General features: G+C 45.7%; 1 protein-coding gene across 1 annotated transcript; it reads left to right on the top strand.

Annotated features, from left to right (window-relative positions):
• Positions 1-471: 471 nt before the first annotated feature.
• Positions 472-2,259, top strand: LOC119174104 (histone-lysine N-methyltransferase SETMAR). Its single transcript, XM_037424909.2, has 2 exons — positions 472-690; positions 1,075-2,259. The coding sequence occupies exons 1-2, from the start codon at positions 487-489 to the stop codon at positions 1,750-1,752; spliced, it is 882 nt and encodes a 293-aa protein (XP_037280806.2). The 5' UTR covers positions 472-486; the 3' UTR covers positions 1,753-2,259.
• The last annotated feature ends 14,896 nt before the right edge of the window (positions 2,260-17,155 follow it).

Raw genomic sequence — 17,155 nt, forward strand, 5'->3', positions numbered from 1 at the left:
TGTGGGAGCCGTATACATTTACACTAGCAGGACTCGTGCGCGCTAGGTGGAAGATAGTCAACAACCAGCTTCCAAGAGGCTGAGTAAAGTCCAAATGGTCCCGAAAGTCTCCCGAAACTGTACATTCATCGCCACCGCAGGCCTGCTATAACTAAAACTAATATAGCTAAAACTGTTATTTATTTAGTTTTTTCTCCCGCAAATAAGAGCGGTTACAGTTACCACTAAACGCCTGCCTCAAAGCCATCTTCCACCGTGCCAATCACACCGTACTCAGAACCGGCGGCACTAATCGCCGCTGCCAAAGTTACTACAATTTATTCTAGTAACGTTGGCCGCTGCATCCTCGTGCGCGAAGCAGCATTAGAGTTACAGAAGTGTGGCAGCAGTTCGTATGACATTATGATAGTTATAGCGCGAGAACAGAACGACGACACAGTCCTTCGTGTCCTTCTTGCCTCTGTGTCGTCGTTCTGTTCTATCGTCATGGAGTTCCAGATCTTGCTTGCGACTGCAGCGCCATGTTACCATGGTCACGATTGCCACCACTTCGGCAATGGTGGATGGCAGGGCAGCGAAGGGGTGATGGAGAGCGCTGGCCTAGCGTGCACAGACATCAGTGGAGGGTTGGAGCGTACTCCTGTCTCATTTCTCAATGAAGTGGATGCTGGACAACTCCCTAACTTTGAGGTGAGACAGTTGGTCATGTGACACAGGAACGGTGAAGGCGTCAGCCAGGAACCTTCGAGCCCTGGCAAATGGTAGTGTTCTGTGCCCTGGCGGCGTCTTCGACCCGTCGGATTGCCCAGAGCTGTACCTCTGAACGATTTCAACGCACAGTAGTTGAATTGTTGCACGGAGCAAGGTTTTCTTCCTCCGTGAATGGTTGGAATACTTTCCATTTTCTTGCGAAATAAGTGGGGGAAGCTGCTTGACTGCTAAACATTCGCGACCGCTGTATGTGCGAGAACGCAACTTTTTTTTTTTCTTATTCATTTTCGTTCTGTTAAACGGTCAGGGTTTTGATTATATATATTTCAGCGATTAACTGACTCTCTTTGTTCTGCGCTGTAGTACACCACCACAAATGTACCGGGCCCTGGATGCGATGAGCAGGCATTTAACGAAGTGTTTGCCAGCTGTAGCTGCCGGCCAGTTTGTGGCTCCCAGTGTCCCTGTGTGGTGCGCAGCAAGCGGGCAGGATGTGCTGCGGCGATCGAGTGTTCTTCTCTGTGCACTTGTGGGACCGCCTGCCCGATCCGCCATGTCCAGCACGGCCTGCGTTGCAGGCTGCAAGTGTTCAAGACACAAGCAAAGGGGTTTGGTGTCCGGACGATGGAGTTTATTCATCGTGGCAGCTACGTCTGCCCGTATGCCGGAGAAGTGATCAGCATCGAGGTAGCGCGCCAAAGAGTGTCCAAGCTGGCTCGTTGCGAGTCAAACTATGTGATGGTGTTGCGGGAAAACGGTGTGGTGACGCTAGTGGTGGACCCAAGGAGCGTCGGCGGTGTCGGGCGATTTCTGAATCACTCGTGCGAGCCCAACCTGACTATTACGCCTGTGCGTGCCGAGTGCGTTGTGCCAGAGCTTGCACTGTTTGCGAAGCGAGACATCAGTGCGGGTGAAGAGCTGACGTATGACTACTCTGATGGTTCCTACTCGTCACCACAGAGAAGCAACACGAAATGTGCCTGTGGTTCCAAGCGGTGCTTTGGCTGGTTACCCATGGATAAACTGGTGCTGGGCTTCTGAATATCTGACTGCCTGTGGAATTTCACCTAATTAAACTATCTGCAGTGTTTTACATTCCACTAATGTAACAGGCACATGCCCACATAGCTAGTGCTGATTGCTTACTCTCCTATTATACGATAAAGAGGAGGTTTGGAGAACAAGTAGCATGCAGAAAATCCTGTAAGACTGAAGTTTTGTAAATGGACGCAGGAACATGTTATTCTTTTTTTTCTTTATTTGTACCAATCAAGTGGAAAGGGGTAGCCGTTGCCAAGTAACGGTGACAAAAGTCCTTCGTGTATTTTCTATTCCGATAAAAAAAAACACGTTTCAGCTATGTACAATGATGCCCGTCTTGTAGACGATACTACACTAGTCACAGCAGTCCACCTCCTTGCACTGCATATTTATTGTTTAATTGTGTCTGATTTTGCACTCATTCAGCTCACCATAAGTGCAGGAAAAAATGTACTTGTGAAGTTTACTGGTGGCACTCGGGAAAGAAAATAAAGTATAAATTCTTGATGTTGTTGGTTTAGTAACAGACTGTTATCAGAACGCTAACCGATTCACTCTAGTGAACCAAAAAGTTGGCCAGCATTCAATGTTTGGAAATTTCCTCTTATTTGGTTGCCTTTCGACCAGTGTATACTTTGTAATTGGTTGTTACAATGATGATCTTGTGCATCACGCAGGGGAATCAAGCTAAGCTAACTGTGCATAATTGCTGTGGTTTAGCGTCCCAAAAGCACCATATGATGAGAGACTCCGTAGTGGAGGGCTTCAAATATCTTAAGTACACGGGCCTCAAGCATTTTCGACTTCATTGACAAGGCAGCGGCCAGGATTCGATCCCGCAACCTCCTCATCAGCAGCCAAGTGCCTTATCCACTCGACCACCATGATGGGTAAAGCTAACTATGCAATTGAGGAGGATGCACAAAATAAATGTGGGATTTCTGTGAAAAAAATTTAAAAGTTTGTTCATGCAAGGTTCATTTGAGCGTAATACTAATGTCTGCAACGAAATGAAGCCTATAATTAGGGCCGATAAGGCATGCAGTTTCCTACAGTTTTAACTGCAATTGACAATGTGACGTGACAGCTGTAGAATAGGGGGACATATGTTATGTTTATAAGACTGCATAGCCGGCACTGCAACCAGAATTGACATTTCGCGAACATTGGGGTCTACTTGAAGAGTATTTCCGAGACATGGCGTGGTTGTGGCGTAGAGTGCTGGGGTTTGATTCCCGCTGGCACCCTGACATCTTTCTTCACATTTATCGGCTCAACGCTACGATGTCAGCTTTTTCTTAACACTAATGCGTTAAAATTATTCTTGTGTGTGCTCACCAATCCTGGGTAGATATAAAGTGTGGCACATACTCGCCTGCGGGCATGTGGCACACTTTATATCACGAGAGCACCCTGATGTAGGCTACTAGATAGACAGACAGACATAGAGACAGACAGACCAACGGACGGACGGATGGATGATGGATGGATGGACGGACGGACACTCAAAGTGTTTGCAGTACGTAGAGACATGCTTCGAATTTAAAAAAACTGGTCATTTATGACAAAATGTCGTGTTACAAACCAGGCAATTTGTTATGATTAATCATGCACACAAGTAGTCATCGCTTTTATTCAGTTAAAAAATAAAATTGTTCAGAAATTTTGGAATATGATGTGGCAGTGGTAATGTTATTTAGAAGTTTTGTAAAGATGTGGCCAATATTGTTTTAGCATAAAGCTCCTACTTTTATCATTAGCCATGATGTAGTTATCCTTTCAAGTGTGTAAGGGAATAGATCCACGTTTTAAATATTTAATTGGTAATTGCTCACTTTTAATAATCCAGTAAAAATGCATAATTGCATTTTCGGAAACTATGGCTCAAAATGCTGCTCATAGGAGGGTAGTTTCACTCTGTGCTTGGTCTTGCCTAAAAACTTCTTGTTAAAGTGCACAGCCGTACTGCCTTAAACTGGGTAATGAGGCACTTTTTAAATTTAATACATGGATGTGTCTTTTTTTTATGATTTGACGTCTGCCAGGTGCAATCGCTATGCACCTGCTAGGCGTGTACAAGCTGCAGTTTTCGGCACAGACACTCTTGCTATACAGAATGAATAACGGCCAGACAGTTTTTGCAGCGTCTGATGAAAAAAAAAAAGAAGTAGTAGCAAATGCTCACTGCTGCACTTCGCAAATTGTAAGTGGAAGGAGGTAATTGATTAGTGGGGTTTAACGTCCCAAAACCACCATATGATTTTGAGAGACGCCGTAGTGGAGGGCTCCGGAAATTTCGACCACCTGGTGTTCTTTTAACGTGCACCCAATTCTGAGCACACGGGCCGACAACATTTCCGCCTCCATCGGAGTGGAAGGAGGTAAAGATTGGTGCAACAAAGTGCAATCAAAACTACACATGACCGAGAAGAAGGACACAGCATGTCAGCATTGAAAATTACATCAATATGAGAAAGGCCGATGCCCTGCAAAGGTTGAGTCACTGCATTTGTCACAAAATGAAAGAAGTGCTGTAATCTGGCTCACATCGCTCAAGCAAGAAAGCAGTGATGAACAAAGCCACCAGACTTCTTGAAGCTGTGGAAGGATAGGGAAATCTATGCACCACCTCGTGGTAGCTGAACGATCACAGCCCCGGAGTTCTCACAAGTTTTTTTTTTTTCTAAACAACTCTTTCAGGAAAGTATCCTGAATATAAATAAATTTGTTTATGAACTGCATATAAAACCTTACAAAAGTAAATGGCTTATAAAGATGTAGGATTGGCTAACAACTAATGAACACTGTTTTATGCAAGAGTCATATCTTCATTTTAGTGCCATTGTGCACTTTTTTTGCAGCACATTCTTTAGTGCGTACATTTGTGCCTTATCATAAGGTAGTGGTAGTGCTTGAACTGTTGAAAAATCTTGTATTGAAATATATATAAATGCATAACTTCTTGCATTGTACAGAGCTGCGTGAATGTTTAAAAAAAATTGCAGATGGTAGAATGCAAGGGCTGGGACAGTTGATGTGAAGTGCCGCATACACATATTTGTTAATTACACAATCCACCGCAAAAGTTTACAGACCTTGCGATCATGTGGCTAACAGCCTCTTCACAACATAATTGACAGCAGTACTACACCCAAGACACCTTCCCGAGTTTATCACCTGTCTATTTTCTCACTGGTCCTGAACGTTTTCCATGTTTCACTTTTATAACGTGACACTTTTTGACAGTAATGGCTAGGTGCTTTTGTCTCGAGAGCAGTGTATTAGTGTAAGTGCTATGAGTCGCAACCGTTCGCAGAAACTGATCTAGTGTACGCAGCAGCACACAATGATTGCAGTGATTCTGCTAACACAGCTGAAGTGTGGTGGCTTTACTGTGCTCTGCGAGTAATGCACTGTGCAGCAGCAGAAAACTGATATGCCAGTGAATTAGAAGAATACCTATTTCTGGCCAGTAGGTGGGGCACAGCTAGATGGCGCGGACATTCAGTTTTTCATGCATTTGCATGGTTCGCAAACTTTTACAGTTGACTGCATGTATTATACTACCCTGTCCTCATTTCTATAAATTGGTGCCTCATAAAGCAGCATCTAGTAGTGGTAGAAAAATTTTGACAAAGGGATTCGGGCACGTATGGCTCAAGGTCCCCGCACAACCCCCACTGCGCTTTGCGTTCATGAGTTCATGCAGTTGCGTGACGTGGGCGGCCCGGTCAGTAGTGGTCTTCCGCTTGGCTGGGTCCGTCAATCGCAGCAGGATCTCCTATTCCTCCCATGTGGTCAGTGGCTGCGGTGGAAGGTCCCCGGGCATTCGAGGAGGATGTGGGTAAGGGAAGCATGGGGGTGAGCACATTGGGCACAGGATGGGGAGTATGCTTCTGGCTAGATGCGGGAAAGAAAATAGGGGGAGGAAAGTGCGCGGGTCTGGAGGGGACGCCATAATAGCTGGTGAAAATTGCCCAGGGATCGGTGGGGTGAAGGGTATAGCTGGCGTTCCGCGCGGTTTGCTTCAGTCATCTCGCTGAAGGAATGCATGTGCTCTCTGGAAGAGCGCGGCTCGGAGTCCGCTGCCGCCCGGTTGATGAGACCTCGGGCGTGGTCAATGGCGGCTTCTTGCCGGGATTTCTAGAGTGAGCAGACACCCAGATCAGCTCCACATGGCAGGCCGGATGTTTGCGGGGCGAGCTGAGTATGCCGAAAGCGGTCTCATGGACTCGGCCTCGCGCAAAATTTAGAATTGCGGTTTTTGAGTCAGAAAGGACATACCAGGCATCAGTGCAAGTTAGGGCAAGTGCAATCGCCACGTCTTCCGAGGATTCTGGGTTGGATGCTGTGGTTAGACGGAGAGTTGCAATGGTCTGGAGTGTGTGATCAACGACTGCAATTGCCGGGTCATCGCCTGTGTGAGCTATGCTCCTCAGAACCGTAGTATTTGTGGATAGCTTTTGCACGGGCCTTGCGGCGGGCCGAATAGTATGCAACGTGGGTGTTTCTAGGGAGAGGCTTTATGGTGTATGTGTGGAGGGACTGGTAGGAGTGAGGGGTTGGCTGCTGGTATGTGAATGTTGAGGGTGTCAAGTATGTGGCGTACAGTAAAGGTCTTAGCTAGACGAGTGTATTGGGATTGTCTGCTGGGGCCTCTATCAGTTCGTGTGTAGTGTTATGAAGCCCAAGTTGAAGTTTAGTGGTTTGGGCATTAGGAGTGAGATGTAAAGCCACTTTGTAAGCCTTTCGAAGCGTGGCATCTAGGGTAGTTATTTCTTCTTGTCGAAGTCAGAGATATGGAACTGTATGACAAAAGCGGCTCAGTATGAAGGCATGAACAAGTCGACACAAATTGTGTTCTTTCATGCCATAATGTTTGCCAGAAACTCGACGGATGAGGTGCGAGAGCACCTCCGTCACCTGCTTCAGTTTCCGGATGGTGAAATTGTTACGGCTGTTGTTTTGGATGTGAAGGCGCTAGAATCTGAGTGTGTCGACCTTCGGGATAGCACAGCCGGTCAGAGTAACAGTGATAGGGGTGGTGGGATGAGTACGTGGTGAAGGGCGTATGAGAATAAGCTCACATTTTTCCAGGGAGCAGGAGAGACCAATGCTTTGTGCGTGTTGCTATGTGATGTTGGCAGTGGTTTGCAATGTTTCCTCTAAGTCTCGATCACTACCGTGGGTAGTCCACAGAGTGATGTCGTTGGCATAAAGGGTGTGGTGAAGGTGAGGGATATTGTCTAGAGCACGGCCTAAGGGAATGAGTGTGGCATTGAAAAGAAAAGGGGAAAGGACTGAACCTTGCGGAGTGCCTACTCCGCCGAGGGTGCATGGGGGCACATATGAACCTCGGCTGTGCGTTCCGAGAGGGAGGATTGTATGTATGCGTACATGCGAATGCCCACATTGAGGGGGTAGAGAGCCGCCATGATCGCTCGGTGATCTACGCGATCAAAGGCCTTGGTTAATTCCAGGGCCAAGACGGCTTTAGTATGAGCGGTGATTGTAGGATCAAGGATGTCGTGCGTAGTTTAACATGGCATCTAGGGCGGAAAGACATGGGCGGATGCCCACCATAGTGTGCGGGTATAGATTGTGGTGGTGCATGTGTTGAGTTAGTCTGTTTAGTGCAACTTGTTTGAGAAGCTTCCCGAGACACGATGCGAGTGAAATAGGCCGAAGGCTTGATATTGTCACGTGTGTCCCGCGAAAAAGACAAAGGCGACAGTGCATACGCGCATCTGCACGCTTTTATGCAGAACGCAAACACGAGAAAGACGAGGTACTCTCTGGCGCGCGCAGTTAATAAAGAGACTAACCCACTGCTGTTTTCTCAGCGTCTTCAGATACGACCTCTGTCTTCACGTCACGACAATATGGTGAGGGGTTTGTTAGATTTAGGGACAAAGATAATCTAGGCATGGCGCCAGGATTGTGGCAAGGTGCCTTCCTTCCAGCACTTATTAATGTATTCTGTAATCTGGGCAATCGATTGATCATCCATGTTACGGAGCATAGAGTTAGTAATCATGTCTTTTCCCAGTGCAGAGTTTGTGCGGATGTTTTGGAGAGCCATACGAACCTCTTGCTTCGAAATTTCCTTGTCCAGAGTCTCATTCGGGGCTCTTGTGCAGGGTTGGAGAGGGGAGGAGGTGCCAGGTACTGGGTGCGTTGTACAGAGTTGGTCCAGAAGACTGTCATGGGAAAGCGTCGAGTTGTGAATTAGGCGTGTAATGCGATGTTGTGACATTGCACGTGAGTGTGTGAGATTGATAAGGTGCCGTAGGAAGTGCCATGCATGTTTTGAGGAAAGGTTGCCAGCTACGCTGTTGCACACCTGGCTCCAGTTGGAACGGCATAGCTCCTCGGCGTGCGCAGTTATTTGTGTCTGTAGCGTGGCCAGTCGGCGTTTTAGCATTCTGTTATGTTTCTGCCGTTTCCATCTCTCCTAAATGCTGTGGTGTGCCTCCCAGAGGTGAGCTAGACATGTGTCCAATGTAAGGGTGTAGGCTGGTGTGGTAATGTGTTGTGTGTGCGCGGTAACGTCATTCAGGAGAGATGTGACCCAATGATCAATGTCTTTTATTGGGGTATTGGGGAGCTACATACACATATTTGTCACATACACATATTTGTTAATAACGCAATCCACCGCATAAGTTTGCAGACCTGTCGATTCGCTCACTGGTCTTGAATATTTTCAATGTTTCGCTTTTCTAATGCAACACACTTTTTGAAAGTAATAGCTATGTGCTTTTGTCTCGAGAGCAGTGTATTAGTGTAACTGCTACGAGTCGCAACCGTTCACAGAAACTGATCTAGTGTACACAGCAGCACACAATGATTGCTGTGATTCTGCAAACACAGCTGAAGTGTGGAGGCTTTGCTACGTTCTGCGAGTAATGCACTGTGCAGCAGCAGAAAACTGATATACCAGTGAATTAGAAGAATACCCATTTCTGGCCAGTAGGTGGGGCACAGCTAGATGGCGCAGACAGACAGTTTTTCATGCATTTGCATGGTCTGCAAACTTTTAAAATTAACTACATGTATTATACTACCCTGTCCTCATTTCTATAAATTGGTGCCTCACAAAGCAGCCTCTAGTCGCCATTTGTGTGCGTGTAGCATAGGTTTGCCAAATTCACTAATAAGTCGTGTCAGACTTGGATCAAGCGGCGAGATTGAGTGTGAGTGAGTCCTGGTGAGTAATAGTTTGGTGAGTTTGAGTAACAGTGAATCTGTGTGAAAATTTTAGTGATTCTGAGTACAAATGACCGAAGATATACAAAGCAAAAAATATTTGAGTGAATCTCAGTGACGTCCACTTTTATTGGTGTGTAGTGTAAATGAATGAATGAATGTGAAATAAAGTTTAACTTGAAATGCATGACTGGTTCTTATATGTTTACTTTTTCTTGACTGCACTGAGAGTCAGAGCCAGAACATTTTGTGTACTAGTATAAAACAACATAGTCTTGGGGTCAGCAAACCGTGGCACGTGGGGCAGTGTTATGTGGCCTGGCCCTTGCCACAACACGAGAACGCCCTCTTGTTGCAAACTTATTTGAAGGACAATATATGGCGACCTAAAATGGGTAAGTTATCATTGTGAATTGCAACCTTATGACATGTATGCTGAAAATAACGTAATTTCTTTTCCAGTTTCGTACATTATTGTAAATTGGCCAGATCTCTTTTTTTTTTTTTTGCCTGCGAAGCCTCCTCGTTCCTCATTGATTTGCCATCCAGTCCCCACCGTGTTGGCTTCTTGCAACTCTGCCCTCTCGAAAGATTGCCGACCCCCGACATGATCTATGCAATTGCGTCAATTAATTATCAGTAATTAAGCAAGTAATGGCACTGATCCTATCTATAGTTTGGTATAACTTTAGAAGGCAGTGGCGTTTCCACCTCAAAGGCAAATGTGCACAAGCCTGCACCAGCAAGCACGCACACCAGACCGGAAGCAGAATGGCTAATAACCCCACTGTTGGAGAACATTGCCAAGTACATGAGCAGGATTATTTTTCTAGACACACACAGGTAATCGGTGCTTTATTCATCTGGGTCGGGCCTTTTCTGCAGCAGAGCTGCTCAAGTCGAGGGTCAGTCCGTTATTTGTGAACAAAAGTCATCGTTATTATTAATTGGCATGCACTCTTTTTATTCTCACCCCGCCGCGGTGGTCTAGTGGCTAAGGTACTCGGCTGCTGACCCACAGGTCGCGGGATCGAATCCCGGCTGCGGCGGCTCCATTTCCCATGTAGGCGGAAATGTTGTAGGCCCATGTGTTCAAACTTGGGTGCACGTTAAAGAACCAAAGGTAATCGAAATTTCGGGAGCTCTCTACTACGGCGTCTCTCATAATCATATGGTGGTTTCGGGACGTTAAACCCCACATATCAATCAATCTTTTCATTCTCTTCTTCTGCTTAACCACAAATCATGGGTGCCCATTCGTTGGCCTCGTGATTCTGATAACTCTGATGAATGACAGAACAAATGCAGAAAAGAAAGAGAAATTCATGGTGCAAAAAATGTTTTAGGTGGAATACAAACATGTGTACCCACGATCCAAAGGAGAGCATTGTGACCACTCAGCTGTCCAGCCACATGTGCAGAGTATAATACCGGTGTCGCACAGTGCTGTGTTGATTGGGATTGAACTTGATTGAGGTAAAATTTTACAGCAATGATTTGCTTTTTTTTCACAGTTTGCTTAAAAGAGCCAATCATGATCAAGAAATTCGATCTGGATCAGGCCTAATCACGACCAAAGTGACCGTGCAACACCGGTATAACATAACAGCCTTGCATGGCATAGCAAAGGAGTGAGAAAGAGGATGAAACAAGAGAGATTCGAGAATGAGGAGGAAGAAATGAGTGGAGAGAGTAGAGCTTAGAGAGAAATATGCATAAAGATATACAGAAGTTAAAAGAGGAAGCGAGAAAGAAAAAAACAGAAGCAAGAAAGGCTGCCCAGATTCACTGTCTTTTCAGGCTTTCTACCTTTAGTGCGAAGCTGTCTTTAGCGGAGATGCGACTTGAAAAAATTACATATTTTTTTGTTTTTCTCAAGTTCAGTTCTAATTTTATGACAAAAAAAAAAAATGAAGATTGTAGTTAAACTTGAAGTAGGCCAATATTGCCTTCAAAGAGCACAGGATGGCTACAAGAAACCAAGAAGAGCTCTTGAGTCGCCTGGAATGAGGCCCCTGGCTGCTTGCCATTGCATTTCACATGAGGAGTTCACCAAAGCCACATGCTCAAAATAGCCACAATTTCCAGGCTCTCCTAATGGAAGAAATCATTTAGAAAGGTACATCATCACCATACAGATGAGTTTTAATTTCTACATTTAAAATGCGTTTTTCTTGAGATAAAATATCGGTCAACTTTTTTTAGTTTTGCCATCATGTTTTTGCTAATGTCTAGATAATCATGTAATTTTTTCCACATGTAATTTTTTCCAAACATGTGAAGGGTGCAGCTATCCCCTTCAAAGCATGATATCACTTAAATAATTATTATGCACTTAAGTAAGCAATTAAAGTAAATTCTCAAAAACTCAAAGGGACCTCTGGATTTTGTTTGAATTACCAAGAAATTTGAATGATCACAAGTTCTGAGATAGATGACTCTGGGTGAGTGGGAACCTCACATTGTGGTTAGGCTTTGATTTTATCACATTTAAACTTTTTCCAAGTGTTTCTAAGCCCTAACTGCACACAGTGAATGGAAAGCAGAGGTGTAAAGTCCACAAGTTTATTGGCTATTTACTGCTGATCAGACCTTTAGAAAAAAATACGCCAGGCCTGCGCGGAAGGCGCAGCACAGTCACAGCGAAAGCCAGAAGAGTGGCCTTTCAAAGCCTTTTCTGAACACTCATTGAGCAACTGCTACAGGCACACTTGCTTGATTCCCACTACGGCATTAATAATAAAAAAATTGCCCGCAGCTTCCCTCAGGGGAACACTGAGGAGGATGCGGAGCATATAATTGGTTAACGGGGTGTTAAAGTGCGACTTACTTGGGTCGATGGCTAAATTGGTTAACGTGGTTGTAGGAGGGGGTGTTAAATGAGTGAACACGTACACACGTATGCGAAAGGGCGGCGCTGGTCGAAGGGACGTCGATCATTGTGTTTGTGGATTCGTTGGAATTCATTTCACCGCGACCTTGGACGTCGACGCGCCGTACAAACCAACCGACGAGCGGCAACTGAGCGAGCTAGCGCCGACCTTGAGTATATATACAGCGCGACGGCGCATGCACTGTCAGCTGTTGAATGTTCTCGAAGCGCGACGCCACATGCGCGTCCACTGGAGAATCAGGAGAATTGTAGATGTCGAACGCGGTGTGTAGAGGAGGAAGGGTGCACAGATGGTGGAGGAGTGAAGCGCGCGCGGTGTGTAGAGGAGGAAGGGATGCACGGATGGTGGAAGAGTGGGCGACGGCGCGACGGCGCATGCGCGCGCGTCAGCTGTCGAATGTTCGAGAAGCGGTGCGGACGGCGCACTACAAGGCGCGAGTATAAATGCTTCGCATCTAAAATTTTAGGGTAGTAGGCCGGCATTCGCTATGCTTTTTTACATCATTCTTCTGAGAAGTGTGTTATTCGCTAAACTATTGCAAGGAATTTTGTGCCAATTGTTAATGAAGTGGCTGAAGACAATGAGGAATCATGCCTGAAGTGGGTATGCGCCAAAAACAAGCTTTTGAAATGGGTTTGAGCATTGCACGAGCCACTCATTACGCTATTCACATTTTGCAACGACTGCTTGTTCTTTCACTGTTTTAAAAAGCTTTATAAGTCATATTAATGCAATTGCTTTTCCGACATCAAGCCTGCCTAAGACAAGTTGCCAACAACTCCCAAGCAGCAGCGTGGCTCAGTGGTAGAATACTGGGCTGGCACCCAGCAGGCCCAGGTCCGAGCAGCACTGTGTCATTGGTACTAGGTTTAATTCCGAATTTCGCGCGATGTGTTTACGGACACTGGCTGCAGCGGGGGACAACTGTACAGGGCTGCGTGAGACCCGAGTTGTAATCTTATAACAGCTTTCATTGTAAAACCGTGAATTGCCAACAGCGTCATTGTTATAAGTTTGCGCCTTCAGCACAAAGTTGTCTATACCAGCTGAGAAGCATCACGAGTTACCATGCGTGTGCTTTGTTTCGAACATTTGTTTACTTGCAAAGCCTTTTCCCTTGAGCGCTGTGTGCTTATTTTTCATTCTTAGACTGTTAGGATTATATAAGCACACTAATTTTCAAATGGTGGTGGGAAGCAGCAGATATTTTCTGGTATGAACCTGTAAAAGGTATGAATCAGCGAAAGGATGGAGTTCGAATTATGAGGCTTTTAAATACACTATAAGAATAGAGGACCAACCAAAAATTGAATTTTGTTTGAATTAACCAGAAGTATGAATTATCAGAGTTTGAATTATTGCGAGTATACTGTAGTGAGATCATTTAACACAATATTTCTTTTATGTTTAAATATTTCTTTGATAGTTATTTGAATTCCATAGTTAATGTGGAGTAACACAAGTCATTAATGACTCATAATTATAGAAATTTAGTAGCACGAAAAGTATGCCCAGAAAGAGCTACATTTTTTACACTGACATGGCACAAAGCAATAACTATGCAACTTGATATAAAACTGACTGCATACTTGAAATTAGCATGAAAACTTATCCAAACAGTAAAAATTTTATTGCCTTAGGCTGCAGCTTCTTTCAAAGAAACTTTGTTTCGAATCGCATCTCCCCTTAAAGTTTTTTGAGGTGACCTTCTTAACATACCCGACTATGGTACCAAGTTGAATGTCTTCTGTTATCTACATCTTTCTGCATTGTAAACCGTGGAGGGTATAGTAGCATGCTTGTACAACACTGTTGTTGTTCAAACAAAATCTAGCTTTGAAGGCATGCCTAGTGTCAAGACATGCACCAATCACCTCCATTATGAGCACTGGTAGGCTAGTGTAATCAAGTTGAGCTAATGATTGTGTGGCTCTTCACCACCTGGTTCACAATTGGACTATGATGCTTAGAAAATGTTTTTTTTCTTACTGACATGTTACAGAAACTGCATGTATATACGTGAATAATGCAAGAAACTAAATATCTGATTTGGAAAGTCATGTTTGCAGTTAAATGAGCCAGAAGTTTTGACATAATTGTTGGGGTTTTACATGCCAAAACCTTGATATGATTATAAGAGACTGTTACAAGCTGTCACTCAAGCGTCGCCAGCGCGAAGTCGGCGACGGGAATGACAGCAGGTTGGTTCGTTCCGCACGCAAGCAGAGACAGTGAAGAGATCAGAGATGTGAGAAAACAAAACAACTTTACTCTAGTGATATTGCGGCACACGGGATCTAATACAACACTTCAATACAACTAACAAAATACATCGACACTTGATACAACTACAGAGATATATAACAGAAACAATAAATCAGCTTACGAGAGAGACCTATTACAAACTACACAAACTAACAAGAATGGAACTACGGAGGAGAAAGTTCGAAGATATAAACAGGTGAAGGCATACGTGTGATGACCGGCAGCGTTGCGTCCCCGACGATCGGATGCGAGAAGTCGAAGAGAGTTCTGGCACGACTGCGATGTCGGCGGTGTTGCAATGCTGGTGGCTCCGGGAGGCTAGTGCTTGCAGGTGACTTCGAGCAGGTTGAGCTAACTCGAGGCGAAGTCCCGATGTCTACGTTGCAGACGTTAATATCGCGTCACAACTAGACGAACGGCTAAGTTTAGGTGGCCAGCCGATACAGAGCCACACTAAAAACTTCTAGAAGAGATGCTTGTTGATCTGTTTCTACACCATCTTGGTCAGCGACTAGTCTGCCTAGCAGGGCAAAATCCTGCGCTTAAATCCCCCTCGTGTCTCCTCGCTCTCTTCCTTGGGGACAAGAGACCTCTACCTGGGTCCAATCATGCACGTTTAATTGAGGGGAAACTCCGCCCCAAAAATATTTCGACCCCACCCCTTTTTAATAGGGAGAGGGCCCGCAACTAGCGAGAGTGACAACCTGTCGGGTTTTTGTCATACGGCTTGGCCACCAGAGCGTTTCCCACGCTTTTCTCCGTGGGAACGGTCAACCACTTAGCTCTCAGCCAGGCGTCTTGTAGTCTAATCCTTGTACGGGGTATACCGCGGCCTTCTACGACCTTGCAGACGTCGCCACGGTTACAAAAGGATTAACTGTCGGCGGCGACGTTCTAAGGAGAGCACCCCCATTTTGCACTTATCGGTTCCCTTTCATGTGCCGCCGTTTCTCACGGTCAGTCGGGGAGTACGGCGCCCGTTAATTGCCGTGACGCGGTGTCGCCGAAAATAGCCGTCCGTGACATTGCCCCCCACTTTCAGAATGTTATTCATAACATTTTTTTACACGGAGGGGAATTTTTCGACAACAAGGAACAAAACACCACCCACAAGGGAGGCATGAGGACTGTCCCTCTCATACTCAACATAAATAGGTAGAGTGCATCAAAGTAAAAAGGAAAAACAAACAATTGGTAGAGTACCAGCTTCAGTTACACGCAACAATATCAAGGCGCAATACAAATAAGAAGAGGAAATAGCCGTGTACGGCAGCCATCAATACAGAATACACTGCACGAATGTATACTACGAAACCAAACAAAACAGGTGCGCTCCTTTACTGTAGGGCAATCTTTCAATGTGCATTACAACAAGTAAAAACAGCCAATGCACCAAGCAACAAGAAAATAACTCAAAATACACTTCTTATACAATGAAATACGTGCATACAAAACAAAAAAACAACCGACGGAAGGGAAAAAAATAACATGCTCATAGACCTCAATTCTCAATGCGCGCAACGATAACTGTACCGGGTCACGCCAATCTTAATCAATTTACGAAGTCATTTGGTTTATGCTAACATCTTCCTCAAATTCTCATTCATGCCACATCCCCATGGCAGTGGAGGCATACGATGCCACACTAAACCTTTGAAACAACTAGAAAAATGACACATTTTCTCGGGTTTTACCATATGCAAATTTTCGCACTCATGATTAAACTAATTCGATGCTAACTTTCAGCTTTTGGCTCGGCGGTTTTCCTTTTCAAAACCTTACATCAAATCTTGTAACCTATACAAAATTAAAACAACTCAAACATGAATCTCCAATGTTGCCCTGAATAATTATACTTAGTACGCGCGTGCAACAATTACTCAACTGACCGTGCCCCCTTTTCTACAATCGATTCGCCTGAATCGCACCCGATGGGGTCGCTTTCCCGGCGGCTTTCGAGCACGCCAGAGGTTACGAAAACCACGAACGCCAGGCTGTGTCCCGCTGTCACGCCTCATTCTGCATTTCGGCTGGCTCCCCTCAGGAATGTGCAAGGGACGCCAGAAACAGGGGGGAAGCCTGGGTAATAGTGTCTTTGTGGTCGCCCCCACGCAGTACTTAGCCGTTGTGCCCCTTCGACTTTGAACCTTCGGGCAAGGCCGCTTTCCCGAAGTCGTCGAAATGAACCGCGCGTTTCGTTCGGGTGACGCACCTCCTTTTCCTCCTCCAAAGCTGGCTCGCCGCTTGTGCCAGGCTGAACGCCACCATTGACGTTTCCTAAAACTGATTGAATGCCTACCCCTTCGTCTTTCTGGCGACGGGGTGGGACGAGTCCTAGGCTTAGGCAGTGTCGAACGCTTTCGCTTCTTTCTTTTTCGGCGATGTTTGCTTGCCTCTTTTCTCTCGATGCCATCATCATGTCGCGTCGGGAACTGAGTGGTTGGGAAGCTCGTTGGAGCTCGTGCTACATTTTGCCCCACGCTCAAACATTTTGAACTCGGTGTCACGACAGACTGCCGGGCCAAATTATCTTTGTTAATGCTGATGAAACCATTAACTGGGCCCTCTCCGATGGCATCGCTGCACTCCTGAAGCGTCGCGTTCTCGCTGTGTTTAGCCACTGTACTAACCCTATCTGCATGTGACGATCTCGAGACGTCCTCTCGAGGCATGAGGATGGTTTCCAGCTTCTTACTGAGTCCATTAGGGCTGCTGGCACACACCTCATCCTCGCTAGGACCGTTTTTTGATACTGTCTCTACCTCGAGACCGGCCAAGGCCTCGTTCTCAGCATACTCTACCTTGATGCATTCTAGAATACGCGGGCCCTTTTCTGGCGCGATCTCTGGTTCTAGCGCTTCCTGCCACACTTTAACGTCCAGCGCTTTCCGACGCGCCTCACTTTCAGACTGTTGTCTCTCTGCTTCGCGCTCTCTTTCAGACTCTTGTCTGAGCTGCTCTTCTTTTGTCCAGACAGAAGTTCCGAACATCCGGAGCATCTCTGCCTTAACTACCTCGTAGTTGTTCGCGTTCTG

The sequence above is a fragment of the Rhipicephalus microplus genome, chromosome 5 (genome assembly GCF_043290135.1).
Source record: "Rhipicephalus microplus isolate Deutch F79 chromosome 5, USDA_Rmic, whole genome shotgun sequence".
Taxonomy (NCBI): Eukaryota; Metazoa; Arthropoda; class Arachnida; order Ixodida; family Ixodidae; genus Rhipicephalus; species Rhipicephalus microplus.